General features: G+C 46.7%; 1 protein-coding gene across 1 annotated transcript; it reads left to right on the top strand.

Annotated features, from left to right (window-relative positions):
• Positions 1–5261: 5261 nt before the first annotated feature.
• HSPB1 (heat shock protein family B (small) member 1) lies at positions 5262–11575 on the top strand. Its single transcript, XM_055001591.1, has 3 exons — positions 5262–5715; positions 10097–10160; positions 11221–11575. The coding sequence occupies exons 1-3, from the start codon at positions 5325–5327 to the stop codon at positions 11408–11410; spliced, it is 645 nt and encodes a 214-aa protein (XP_054857566.1). The 5' UTR covers positions 5262–5324; the 3' UTR covers positions 11411–11575.
• Positions 11576–12955: the final 1380 nt, after the last annotated feature.

A 12955-nucleotide genomic window follows, 5' to 3' on the forward strand; every position in this document is an offset into this window, starting at 1 on the left:
TGTATACATTATATTGCCAGCTCTGCAAGGAAGGCCAAGCCAAGCCAATTGTCCTCACAATGGAAATGGAGGGTTGAAGCAGGACACATTGCCTGAGACTGCCTAGTGTGCTTGTGTAGAGGCGAACTTTGAACGAGGAACTTCCAAATCTGCAGCTCCGTCCCTCAAAAGATGTGTCGGTTTGTTTATTTAATTGTGTCTCAAGGAGGCTTACAAACTGCAATTAAAAAATCACAATTTAGACCATACAAAATAAAATCCCTGGTAACAGCAAGCCACAAAAAAGGGGTAGAACCCTTCTCCCTGCTGAGCTAGCTTTCTAGTTGCAGGGAGATCTTCTGCAAAAGAAGATTCAGAGTTGAAATCTACTGCCTTCAGACTGTGGTGCAGATTTCAGAGTTCTACCACCAGACGAATGCCCGAATCTCCTGCAAGTGTGAACCAGGCTTCTTAGCCAGTCCATAACACCAGTTTGCAAAACTTCTGTCTACCCGTTTAGCTACCTGTAGCAGACTACACCGATGTTCTTCCTGACACACTGGCCATGGCTACATTCAGCAGGCCCTTACAAGTGACTTGTCACAGCAGCATTTTATTATTTATTTTACCCTGCTTTTTCTCACCAACAGAGACCCAAAGGAGCTTACAATATTACTTCATCCGCATAACAGCAATCTTATGAGGAAGGTAGGCAGAGAGAGAGAGAAACTGGCTCATAGCCACCTAGAAAGTTTCAGTGGCAGAGTGTTTTGATTCTTGTTTCTTTTCTTGATGTTAGGTATTTATACTATGCTTTTCTCCCCAGCTAGGACCCAAAGGGGCTTACATCATTCTCCATTTTATCTTCAGAACTACACCGAATGGTAGGTTAGGCTAAGAGAGTGAGAGTGACCAGCCCAAGGTCACCCAATGGGTTTCCATGATACTCTAACCACTACACCACACTGGCTTGCTGTCCACACTGGCCACAGACGCTGTTTTCCAGCCACAGCAGTAGCTTTCCTTCCCACTCTCCAACCAAGTTTGCCAACTCCAGGTTAGGAAATTCCTGGAAATTTGGGAGTAGATCCTGGGGAAGGTGGGATTTGAGAAGGGGAGAGACCTCAACGGGGTATAATACCATAGAGTCCACCCTCCAGAGAAGCCATTTTTGGGAAGCTCTCTTACTCAGGCATGGCACTCAGTGGGTTAACTTTAGGAAGGCCACTCTCTCCCTCCCTCTCTCTCAGCCTATCCTACCTCACAAGGTTGTTCTGAGGATAAAATAAATGGCGGAGGCTATATGCACCATCCTGAATTTCCTGCAAGATGAGAATTCAATTACATCAATCAGGAAATTAGAGGAATAGTTTTGGCCATAATCCCCCTATTCCTGCAAGAAAAGGGCCCCAGGATTCTGTAAACAACCCCAGGAACGCATATGTGTACACGTGTGTGTGCACATTTGTGTGTTTATGTTTGTATGCATGTGTAGTACTGGACCTATTATTTTAACACGAGTTTGCGCTTTCAGTTGCCAAACTCCAGGTGGAGCCTGGCCATCTCCTGGTATTACCACTGATCTCCAGATGACACAGATCAGTTCACATTGTAGCATTGCCAACCTCCAAATGGTGACTGGAGATCTCCCGGAATTACAACTGACCTTCAGGCCACAGTGATCAGTTCCCTAGAGAAAATGGCTGCTTGGAGGGTGGAGTCTATAGCATTATTGACTGAGGACCCACCTCTCCCCAAACCCCTCCCTCCCTAGGCTCCAGCCCCAAAATCTCCAGGAATTTCTCAACCCAGAACTGACAACCCTACACCTGAGCCAGAGAACCAGCGAGGCGGCTGCTTCAGGCAGCTTGTTTTGAATGTCATTGAAAGCAAGTGAATTGTTATGGCCTTTTTTGTTCCTTCACTCTCTGGATTTTCCACCCAAAGGTCTCGGCTCACCCCTGCATTGGTAATACAAAATAAATAGGGAAAGCCCAGCTGTAGGATATCGTTGGGGGTGGGTGGGAGAGTGGGGGCTGTTTTGTTACCCCCCACCCCAATTGCTGTACATCCATCTGACCAGCAGGAGGCATTCCAAGGTAGAGTATGCAAAGCCAATGCTGGACGTGCCTTTTTTTGCACAGATTTCCATTTGACCTGGATATGCCAGGAACTGAAAATCTGCCAGCCAGAGAGAGAAGTCTGGCTGCTGCTTTCCCATCTTAAGCCCCTCTGCAATCAGCCTTCTCCTCATGCTCTATTATCTTTGCAGCTGGGGAAATCAGAGGGGCCGCCTTGTCAGTCTCCAGGAACTGAGGCGAGAGAAGGAATCGTCTCCTTTCAATCCTCCTCCTTTGCCTTTGCCTTCAATTCTAGGGAAGTCATTCCAGAACCAGCAGTTCCTCCTTCAAAGGGCCAGGGCTTTTTTTCAGTGGGAACGCAGTGGAACGGAGTTCCGGAACCTCTTGAAAATGGTCACATGGCTGGTGGCCCCGCCCCCTGATCTCCAGACAGAGGGGAGTTCAAATCTAAACTCCCCTCTGTCTGGAGATCAGGGGGCGGGGCCACCGGCCATGTGACCATTTTCGCCGAGGGCAACCCACTGAGTTCCACCACCTCTTTTCCCAGAAAAAAAAGCCCTGCAAAGGGCAGTAAGTTTTTGCTCACACAAAGAAGGGGGAGCTGTCTTTTGGCTTTGCAGAGGGCAAGTCAACCAATTGCCCCTAGAACGTTTCTCTGCACGTGCACAGAATAAATTCATATTTTGAACGTGAGGGTTACCGTTGCTTGTAAACACCTGTTAAATATGATCGTTATTAGGGGAGTTTGTACTAAACCTGGAAGAAGAACTGGCCGCCAGAACTGGCCTAATAGCCCTGGGGAAGCCGGTTTATAAATCTCCCTGTCAAGGGAATGCCCAGCACCAGCTGCTCCTCTGCAAATGTTAATGCCATGATTAGCTAAGCATGGAGATGCACAACCGGTCAGTTGCTCAGGGGCTAGTCTGAGTAAAGATTTCCCACCTTTGGCTCCAGTTGTGGCATGATCCTTTGTGCATCGCAGTGGGCATAGATGTGCTCATTTAGACATCAGAACCTCCGTGAAACAGAGCTGTTCCCAGTAACCACATATTTTATATGTATGTGTGTGCTGTCAAGTCACAGTTATGGAAGCCCCCGCAAAGGGCTTTCAAGGCAAGCAAGGAGCAGAGGTGGTTTATCGGTGCTTTCCTCTGCAGAGCAGCCCCAAAGCCTTTCTTGGTGGCCTCCCATCCAAGTACCAACTCTGGTTAGCTTCCAAGATCTGACGTGATTGGGCTATACCATGTTGTCCTCCCACCTATGTATTTTAAATATCCTTATATCTAGATTTATTGATTAAAATGTCTCTTCTAGACAAAGCAGCTGGACTGCAGTTAAATCTAATGCACCCTTTATAGATTTTAAGGTAAGATTGTTTTGGTTATGTGTACGCCTAAAGAAACATTGGATAAATGGGGTTGAGCGTTAACATAGATCTAGGACAGAGCCCAGCCCCGTGCTCTAACCACTATACCAAACTAGGGTTGCCAGGCCATGCAATCAGCAGGAGACCTGGGAGTGGAGACATAAGAGCTACTGCAGCACAGTGGTTAAGTGGTTTGGCTGTGAATCAGCACTCTACTGGTTCGAATCCCACTACTGCCATGAGCTCAGTAAGCCACTCCTCTCAGCCCCAGCTCCCCAACTTGTATTGTGGGGATAATAATAACACTAACTTGTTCACCACTCTGGGTGAGGCAAACTGATCTGTCTAGAAGAGTGGTATATAAGTGCAGTTGTTGTTGTTGTTGTTACATCAGTGATGATGTGATGTCACTTCCAGGCAAAGCCACAAAGTGACATCACATCTGTCTAGGGATCATCAAAAATTCTACAGCAAAACCATAGAATTTTCTGTGATTCCTAGAGAGGACTAACATCACTTCCAGGATCCCCCCCCATCACTTCTGGGTTCCCCCTCATAGGCCAAATGGCACCCCTACTTTAAGTATTGGAAAGTCCTACATAAACATGGCATTATGTTTAATTAGAGATTGTGTTCAGTGAAGTTATAGGTGGGCGAGCCAGAGATGATCTTTCCCCTGCTTTTAGAGATGAGGCCCAGGACTCTCAAATGCTGAGGATATCAGATAAGCTGAACCAAGGCAGTCCACAGACCATGATAACATTTTGCATTTTAAAATGAATTCTGAAACAAAAGATTGATTTTTAATTTTGAAACGAAACACTGAGGAATACTTTTAAAAAGCTAAACATTAAGGCCATGTTGAATAGCCCCATTTTTACATCTTGAGTGTTCTTTCTTAAAGATGTAAGGCTTTAAATCCAGCCCCGTCGTTAACTAAAGGTGGATCACAAGGAGGAGAAGCGGGAGGCCAAAGGAGTGGGCGGCAGGGTGGCAGCACAAGCAGAAAGTGAAATAGCTACGGGTGATCTATCATTTCTTTCTTGAGATAAGGCTGCCCAGCCTCTCAGCATTCAAGAATGGTAGCTCACCAACACCACACTATGACCAAGTGAGGCTGCATTAAAGGGCCAGTTTATGATACAGAGAGCAGAGCAATGGTTCCAACTCCCTCCTCTGCCAAGGGCTTCCCGTGCAGCCAGAGCCAGTCATTTGACTGCAGACATCTTCAAATAAGACTGCTGTCAGATGCTCCAGCCCCTCAAAAGAGAGTGGAATATCCATCTAATAAATCAATAAAAGAAGCACAAACATGTCTCTCTTTCCATTTGGGTTGGGCACTATCTCCCCAAATAACATTCCATTATCAGGTCAGCCTGAGCTTCTCTTCAGCCTGCTGAGAGCCAAGCTACAAGTGATGAATTACACTTGCCTGGCAAGTGAACAGACTCACGTGTATTCCTCCCTGTTCACTTGCCATTCACTTGATCAATTGGAGCGCAGGTGAATGGCAAGTGAACAGGGAGGAATACATGTGAGTCTGTTCACTTGCCAGGCAAGTGTAATTCATCACTTGTAGCTTGGCTCTGAGATCAAACGCAGCCTAGAACATTCCACTCCTCTCCAATGGGAATTGGTCTCCATTCCCCATCACCACCCGTTCTACTTCCCACCCCCAGAAGACGGGCAGGGAGAGCCAGGACAAACAGGGAGAACACTGTCAAGACCCGGACTGATAGTCATCCACAATTCCCCTGGCTGAGTGTAATTTCCTTTAATAGAGAGTTGGAATGCTTATCCCAAAATAGCCATTTGTCTGTTGATAAGGGCCAGCTGGCGGCAGTTGCTCCTCGCAGTCAGAGCCCAAACGGAGCTCCGGCACAACTCCTGGACGAGACATGTCGGAACGCCAGGTGCCTTTCACCTTCCTGCGCACCCCCAGCTGGGATCCCTTCCGGGACTGGTATCGGGGCAGCCGCCTCTTTGAGCAGTCCTTTGGAATGCCTCTCATCCCTGAAGATTGGTACAAATGGCCTGTGGGGACCAGCAGCTGGCCGGGCTATATCCGCCCGCTGGCCAGCATCAGCCCCGAACCTGTAGCTGCTGGTCCCATTGTCACCTCACCGACTGCCAACCCAGCCTACAACCGGGCCCTGAGCCGCCAACTGAGCAGTGGCATTTCTGAGATTCGGCAAACTTCAGACACCTGGAAAGTGGCCTTGGATGTCAACCATTTCGCACCGGAGGAACTGGTGGTAAAGACCAAGGATGGGGTGGTGGAGATAACTGGTAAGTGTGTGTGTGATGTGCTGTCAAGTTGCTTCTGAGTACCATGGTTTATAAAGGTTTTAGACAGATTCTGGCCACAGAGAATCTCCTTTCCCCCATCATGCTCACCCCTTGCTTCCACTGCTTAACGCACGCTAAATTCTTAGGGTACTCTGAGGGCTGGTTCTTGAACTCCAAGCTTGGAGTGGGATGGGGGTGGGTGGGAATAGAGACTGCACAAGAAGGATCAGATTACAGACCCATCTGGCCTCTTTCATTTTTTATTTTCCTCTTCCGCCAAGGAGCTTAGACCAACATATACAATTCTTCCACTGTTATATCTGGACAACAACCCTGTGAGGCAGGTTAGAACCAGTCTGGTGTAGTGGTTAAGAGCAGCGGGACTCTAATCTGCAGAATTGGGTTTGATTCCCCACTCCTCCGCTTGAAGCCAGCTGGGTGACCTTGGGTCAGTCACAGCTCTCTCAGATCTCTCTCAGCCCCACACACCTCACAGGGGGATTGTTGTGGGGATAATAATGACATACTTTGTAAACTGCTCTGAGTGGGTGTTAAGTTGTCCTGAAGGGGCAGTATATAAATGGAATGTTGTTATTATTATTAGGCTGAGGGAAAGTGACTGGCTGAAAGACATCCAATGAGCTACATGGCTGAGTGGGGATTTGAACCGGGGTCTCACTGGTCCTAATTTATTTATTTTCCTTCATTTCTACCCTGCCTTCCTCCCCAGTGGGGACCCAAAGCAGTTGACACTGTTCTTCTCGCCTCCATTTTATCTTCAAAACAACCACCCTGTGGAGTAACTGAGACCGTGTGACCAGGGCTTTCTTTCTGGGAAAAGCGGTGGTGGAACTCAGTGGTGGAACTCAGGACCGCACGATGACGCCACTTTGGGTCAGCTGGAACAAGGGGGGAGTTTTTGAAAGTTTAAATTGCCCTCGGCGAAAATGGTCACATGGCCGGAGGCCCCGCCCCCTGATCTCATGTCTAGTTTGCCCCTCAGTGTTCAATCAATGGCCAATCAAATAGTTCCTGAGCAGAACAAGATGGTGAAAGCCATCAGATTGTCCTTAGCATCTGGTAATCAAAGATAAACTGCCTCTGAACATGGAGGGTCCATTGTTAGAAGAGGTACCAGGTAGTTATAAAGAATTTGTTATCAACCATCCGCTTTTCACAGCATATTCAATTAATTACATTTTTTTAAAGGCAGGTCTGTATGTTAGCGGAAAGGAATGAAATTTAGAGCTGCTGAATTGCCAGAAAGAAAGGTTTTCTTTAATGGGCTGAAATGTTTTAACATTTAAAACCCGAACACATCCCTGCAGTCACTCTTAAACTTAAACCCCGCTAATTACAATGTGTCCTTGCCAGTTACATTTGGACCCCATGATTTAACAAAATAAAAGTTTAGTTCAGTTTCGTTCAGCCGATCCCCTAAAGAATATCTTTAGGGGATCCGCTGAAAAGACAGTTTAGTTCTGCACAGTGGATAGCCAGATGTGTCAACTTCTGCAGCTCCACATTCTTTTTAAACACAATTTTCAGACACACAATTTGCCTGCATGAGGGGAGAGGGTTAAACCTTCCCCTGTGCCAGTTTGCTCCAAGAAGCTGTTATTTGTCCCACAGGGGCACACGTCAGTTTGCCAGGGCTGTTTCGAGTCAGGAAAATGGTAGGGGGAAGCTTAACCCTCCCCTCCCATCGCCCTGTGATTCCAATGCAAAGAGGACTCCCGCACATCTGATAATTATGCTCTAAAATGTAGGCCACTGCAAAAATGGGCATGTCTGGGGTGAGGGGGAATCTCTGGCGGAAGGAGCTGGAGAGGGTCAGTGTAGTGGAGACAAGGCCCAGCAAAGGAACACAGATAAGGCTACCAATTCATCTCCAAACGACAAAGATTGATTCCCCTGGAGAAAATGGTGGCTTCGGAGGGTGGACTCTCTGGCCTTAAACTCTGCTGAGGTCCCTCCCCAAACTCCACTCATCAACTCTCCAGGAATTTTCCAACTCAGAGCTGACAACCCTAAACACAAGTCTTGCATGCTGGATCACAGATCTTCAAACCTGAGCTGTTGCTAGTGTTGCCAACCTCCAGGTGGTGGCTGGTGATCTGGGATTACAGCTGATCTCCAAGCCACAGAGACCAGTTACCCTGGAGAAAACGGCTGCTTTGGAGGGTGGACTCTATGGCATTATGTCTGGCTGATGTCCCTCCCCATCCCAAACCCCACCCTCTCCAGGTTCCACCCTTCAAATCTCCAGGAATTTCCCAACCTGGAGCTGGCAACCCTAGCTATTGCCTGTCAGACTAATCAATAAATACTGGTTTAATGGACCAGTGACACGTGCAGCATTGGGGCAGGCAGCTGCTGGGGTCTTGGGTGTCACAGGTGGGCCTGCTGCTGCTGAAGCTGACTTTCCCCAGAGGGAGGACAGCCCATGCTGATGCATTGGTGGTGGAGGGAACAGCGGCACCACTGCTCCCAGAGGCCTTTGTCATGCCATCGCTGACCAAGAAAGAGTAAGTGAGGGCAAGGAGGAACCGTCTTCACTCGTCTTCCTCATTAAGATGAGCCACTTTCTCTTTCCTGCTGCTCCAGTCGGATGACTTCAGGAGAACAAGATTAAGCGTTGTCCCCAAACCCAGAGGGAAAAAAAAACAATCGGGAGCTACCTCCCCCCACCCTCCCCATTCCCCTCTCCCGGGACCATCTGGATCGCAGCTGGCACATTACAACTCTGATTAAAATCAATGAGTTTGATCAGGCGCCAAGACCGCCTGAACAAATTATGGGGAGGGGACATGTGGGGGGAGGACTTCAATCACAGCCTTTTCAAGTTGGGTGCCAGAAGTGCCCCTTTCTGCTACGTACTGGTTGTCATCCTTGCCTCCCCCCACCATGCCAAATTTTCTATTACTAATGGATTTCCTCTTATTCACTTTTTACTCCCCAAGGAATTTTAATTCTGCCCCCCCCCCCGCCATGTTCCACCCTGGATTGCAGTGGGAAGTGGAGGGGAGGATCCGAGACTCCTTTTAATGCATTAATCTTATTTTCCCTGCAAGATTTCCCAACCTCCAATACATCCCCATTTGAAATATTAATGAAGGTATAAAGTCCATCAATGTGTGGCTGCATAACCATGGCAACCAGCTCAGCAAAATGGAAGGGAGGGTGGTTCAGTCAGGAAGGAGAGTGTGGTGTGTCAAGTGGTCATGTTTTCTGAAAATAAAACACAGCCGCTCCAATGGAAGTTGCCAACTGACCTAGAAAAAAACAGCCAGGACAGCTCCTGTGCTTTTTGCAGCAGCTTGGTCTGCAAAAAAACCAGGAAGCAAAGCTTTTCAGAGTATGAATGTAAGCATTAGCAGTACACTAAAGTCCACAGCTATAGAGCTCAGGGCTTTTTTTCAGCTGGAACACAGTGGAATGGAGTTCCGGCACCTCTTGAAAATGGTCACATGGCAGGTGGCTCTGCCCCCTGATCTCCAGACAGAGGGGAGTTTAGATTGCCCTCCGCGCCACTCCAGCCTCTGTCTGGAGATCAGGGGGTGGGGCCACTGGCCATGTGACCATTTTCTCTAAGGGCAACCCACTGAGTTCCACCACTTCTTTTCCCAGAAAAAAAGCCCTGCTAGAGCTCATATCCTGGGTTAAATACACAAAAACAAAGGGTGGTGGAAACGTTCGGTAACCCTATCAGCATTACCTGCTGTGATTGGCATTGCTGAAAAGAAAGAGGTGCCAGAATGGCTTTCTTCAAGCTCTTTAATCCTTGCTCAGTCATAGTCAGTTTCCCCCCAATTTTGTACAGCGCACTGAGCGCACACAACTCCCCCCAATTTTCAGTTCCTTCCACTCATTCATTACTTTTCCTCGCTTCTGCATTACTGATGTGCACATCTGCATTGACCTAACGCTGTGCAAACATATTGTCGATCTCACTGTCTTAATACAGTGTTATCAAGATTCCTTGTGTGTGCGTGTATGCACTGTTTTCCAACATGCACGAGCGCACACGCACATCATTCAAAAGGCATGTACAAAAAGAATCTTGATGCAGGCTCCCGTTTTTGTGGTATTTTAACAATGCACACATATGCATCGGTTACACTGGTGAAAAACGAAGCTAGGAAACTGAAGAAAGTTGCACACATGTCAAGTGATTTGAGGAATTGGTCTGATTAAATCGAAATTCAGGAGCAGTGGAACTCAGAGCAGGGTGAAATTCTGGAACAATAAAAGAACAGGATCTTTTCATTCCTAGACCAGATGAAGTTAATGTCCATCTAGGGCTCGAGAATAATTATCATCACTAATGAGGTGGCATCGGTTGCTCCATTAACAGCATCTGTATCATTTTCTTCTCTAGGTAAGCATGAAGAAAGACAAGATGAGCATGGGTTCATTTCCAGATGTTTCACCAGAAAATACACGTACGTAGGATGGATGGAGAAGAAAACGGGTCATGAAAGGAGGGGACCATCAGTATACTTAAACTAGGATGTGGGGTGGGGTCCTAGTGGGAGGGGAAGGGCATTGCATTCCACAAATATCTTCTATTTCTGTCCTCTCCAGTTCCAATTACATATTTTCCTGATGGGATGACCAAATTCCCTCATTTCTGGTCCTCTACATTTTTGGTATACAGCTAGTATACCATCAGTAACTGGTACATAAGCTGGTATATAACCAGGGCAATTAGCACATCAGTACACTTTTTTCCAACGCAGGGTCATTCCGGTCTAAACCCTGTAAAATCAATGGGCCTAGACTGGAATAACTCTACAAAATGCAGTTTTTTTAAAAAAAATGAAACAACAGAGGATCCCCAAGGAAGCATTTCCAGATCAGAAAGGATAACAGAACTCTACAATCCAGGGAGAAATTTGGATGAGGAGAATTTCGGAAGCATCTCTAATTCCCCTTCAGGAAGCTGCCTTCCTTTTTTATCTGTTACAGAATAACTCTTACGATTTATTATTTATTTATTCATCTCATTTATACTCTGCTTTTCTCCTCAATGGGGATCCGAAAGGGCTTTCATCATTCTTCTCTCCTCCATTTTATCATCACAACAACAATGCTGTGAGGTAGGTTAGGCTGAGAATGTGTGGTCATCCCCAGGCCACCCAGCAAGCTTCCATGGCAGAGCAGGGATTCAAACCTGGGTCTCCCAGATCCTAGCCCCATCCCTTAACCACTGCACACACTGTCTCTTCTGAGACAGCACATACCATCTGCAGTTTTTCAGATTATTTGCATTAGAAAATAATTTTGTAATCTTAAAAAAAAATCCCAATTAACCAGGACCACCATTTCGTTTAGCTGGAACATTGCTATCCAATTAATTGACTTGATTCATTGATTAAGCATTGTGATTATTTTTATTTTCACAAGTGCAAATAGACTTTCCACACAGCGATCAGGGGAAGGAGGCACCCTCAGCAGCCTTCTCATCCTCTACCTGCTTACTGTTTCTTTCCATGGTTTCAGACTTCCCCCTGGTATCGAACCTGCCATAGTCCGTTCGTCACTGTCCCCTGACGGCACACTGACAGTGGAAGCTCCATTGCCCAAACCAGCCATCCAGTCTGCAGAGATCAAGATTCCCGTCACCTTCGAGGCCCACGCCCAGATCCCGCCATCAGAGGCTAAGAAGCCTGTGGAAGCAGCCAAGAAATAAGGGCCTCTGGAGATCCGCGGCCTGTCTCTAGGAGGGGGGAAAAGGGCATTTCAGATCCTCGTTGATTCCTTTTTATAAAGCTGTTCTTGCATTTGCTCCACACCACACATTAATTTGTAAAGCTTTCCTGTGATCCATTAAAAGAGAACATGTTTGCTCACCTAACTTTTGGCATTTGGGGACAAGCCAGCAAAGCAGAGATAGTTCTGCATTGACAGATCCTTCTTTTATCTATCAGGATCGTACTTTTTGGAAACATGTTTTAAAAGCGAGCATGTGGATTATTCTCATGGGGTGAGGGACAGAGTTAAGGATCCATAGAGGGTAATCACCAAATTCTCTTTGTGTAGGAGGGAGGGGGGTTAAGGCCTTACAAATTCTTAATCCTAGACCACCCTTTGTATTAGAAATAATGGTTTAGTTCAGCTCACCTCAGTTCAGTTCAGCAGTTACCTTGACAGAGGAAGCAGGGATCCAACATACAGAAATCAATCTTCAGGCAATTAAACTGTAGAAAAGATACATTTAATTGAGATAGCTCCCATTCACTGCATTAGCTTGTAGAAGACAGAAAAAACAATCCTAGTCTAAAGTGAACTTTTATCTATTTGGCATGGCCAACTAATTCAGCATCATACTTTCAGGTGAGTATGTGGGTTAGACTTCCATGTCAGGAGCTCTGGAAAGTTGCTTGGAAGACCATGAGGCAAGGACAGAGAGATTCTCACAATGGATTCAGGAAAGGGAAGTCCTACCTTGGACAAAGAAAGGTATCTTGCTAATCAGGAAAATAAGGGAGAGAGAGAGAGAGAGAGAGAGAGAGAGATTCAGTGCCCCTCAATGTCCAGGCATGCTGAATCACCTACTACAACACTCTAAGGATATATATGAAGCTGACTCACACGGAGCCAGACAATCTGCAGGGTCTCCAGTATGGATTTTCCATACACCTGTTCCCTAACATCTTTGTAACTGGAGATGACAGCGATTGCCCTTCTGCGTGCAAGGGCACAGAGTCATCCAAAGTTCTTCTTTCCTCCATGGCAACCTCATAACAACCCCACAAGACTAGGATGAGACAGAAGGGGAGAATGGCTGTCACAGTGGCTGGCAACTCCAGGGAACATTTGGGGGGTGGCACCTCGGGAAGGGGAGCCTCACTAGGGGGATTTGGTGAGCCTGAATGAAAAAAATCTGTCTGGATCCAACCCATCATCAAGATGACAAATTCTGCAACCAGGAAATTCTGCATCTGCATGGCAAGTTTTGCACGAAGCTACCTAGAATATGAGAGATTTGCTGACAAAGGCCACCTTCATTTCTTTTTGATTCCGCATGTCATCCATGTAGGTCGGCCTCATTTCGGTTGCTGTCACTGAGGATGGTTTTAAAGCCATTTTTAGGCTGGTTAAACACAACTCATGCAAAAATAATGTTGAAAATACAGTCATTTTAACCAGAAAAAAAAGCAGCAGGAGCGAAAAAAGCCAGTGGTGCAGAAATAAAGACTGTCAGGTCTCACAGGGGAGAAATGAAATCTAAACA

Source organism: Eublepharis macularius, chromosome 17, assembly GCF_028583425.1.
Source record: "Eublepharis macularius isolate TG4126 chromosome 17, MPM_Emac_v1.0, whole genome shotgun sequence".
In the NCBI taxonomy this organism is placed as follows: Eukaryota; Metazoa; Chordata; class Lepidosauria; order Squamata; family Eublepharidae; genus Eublepharis; species Eublepharis macularius.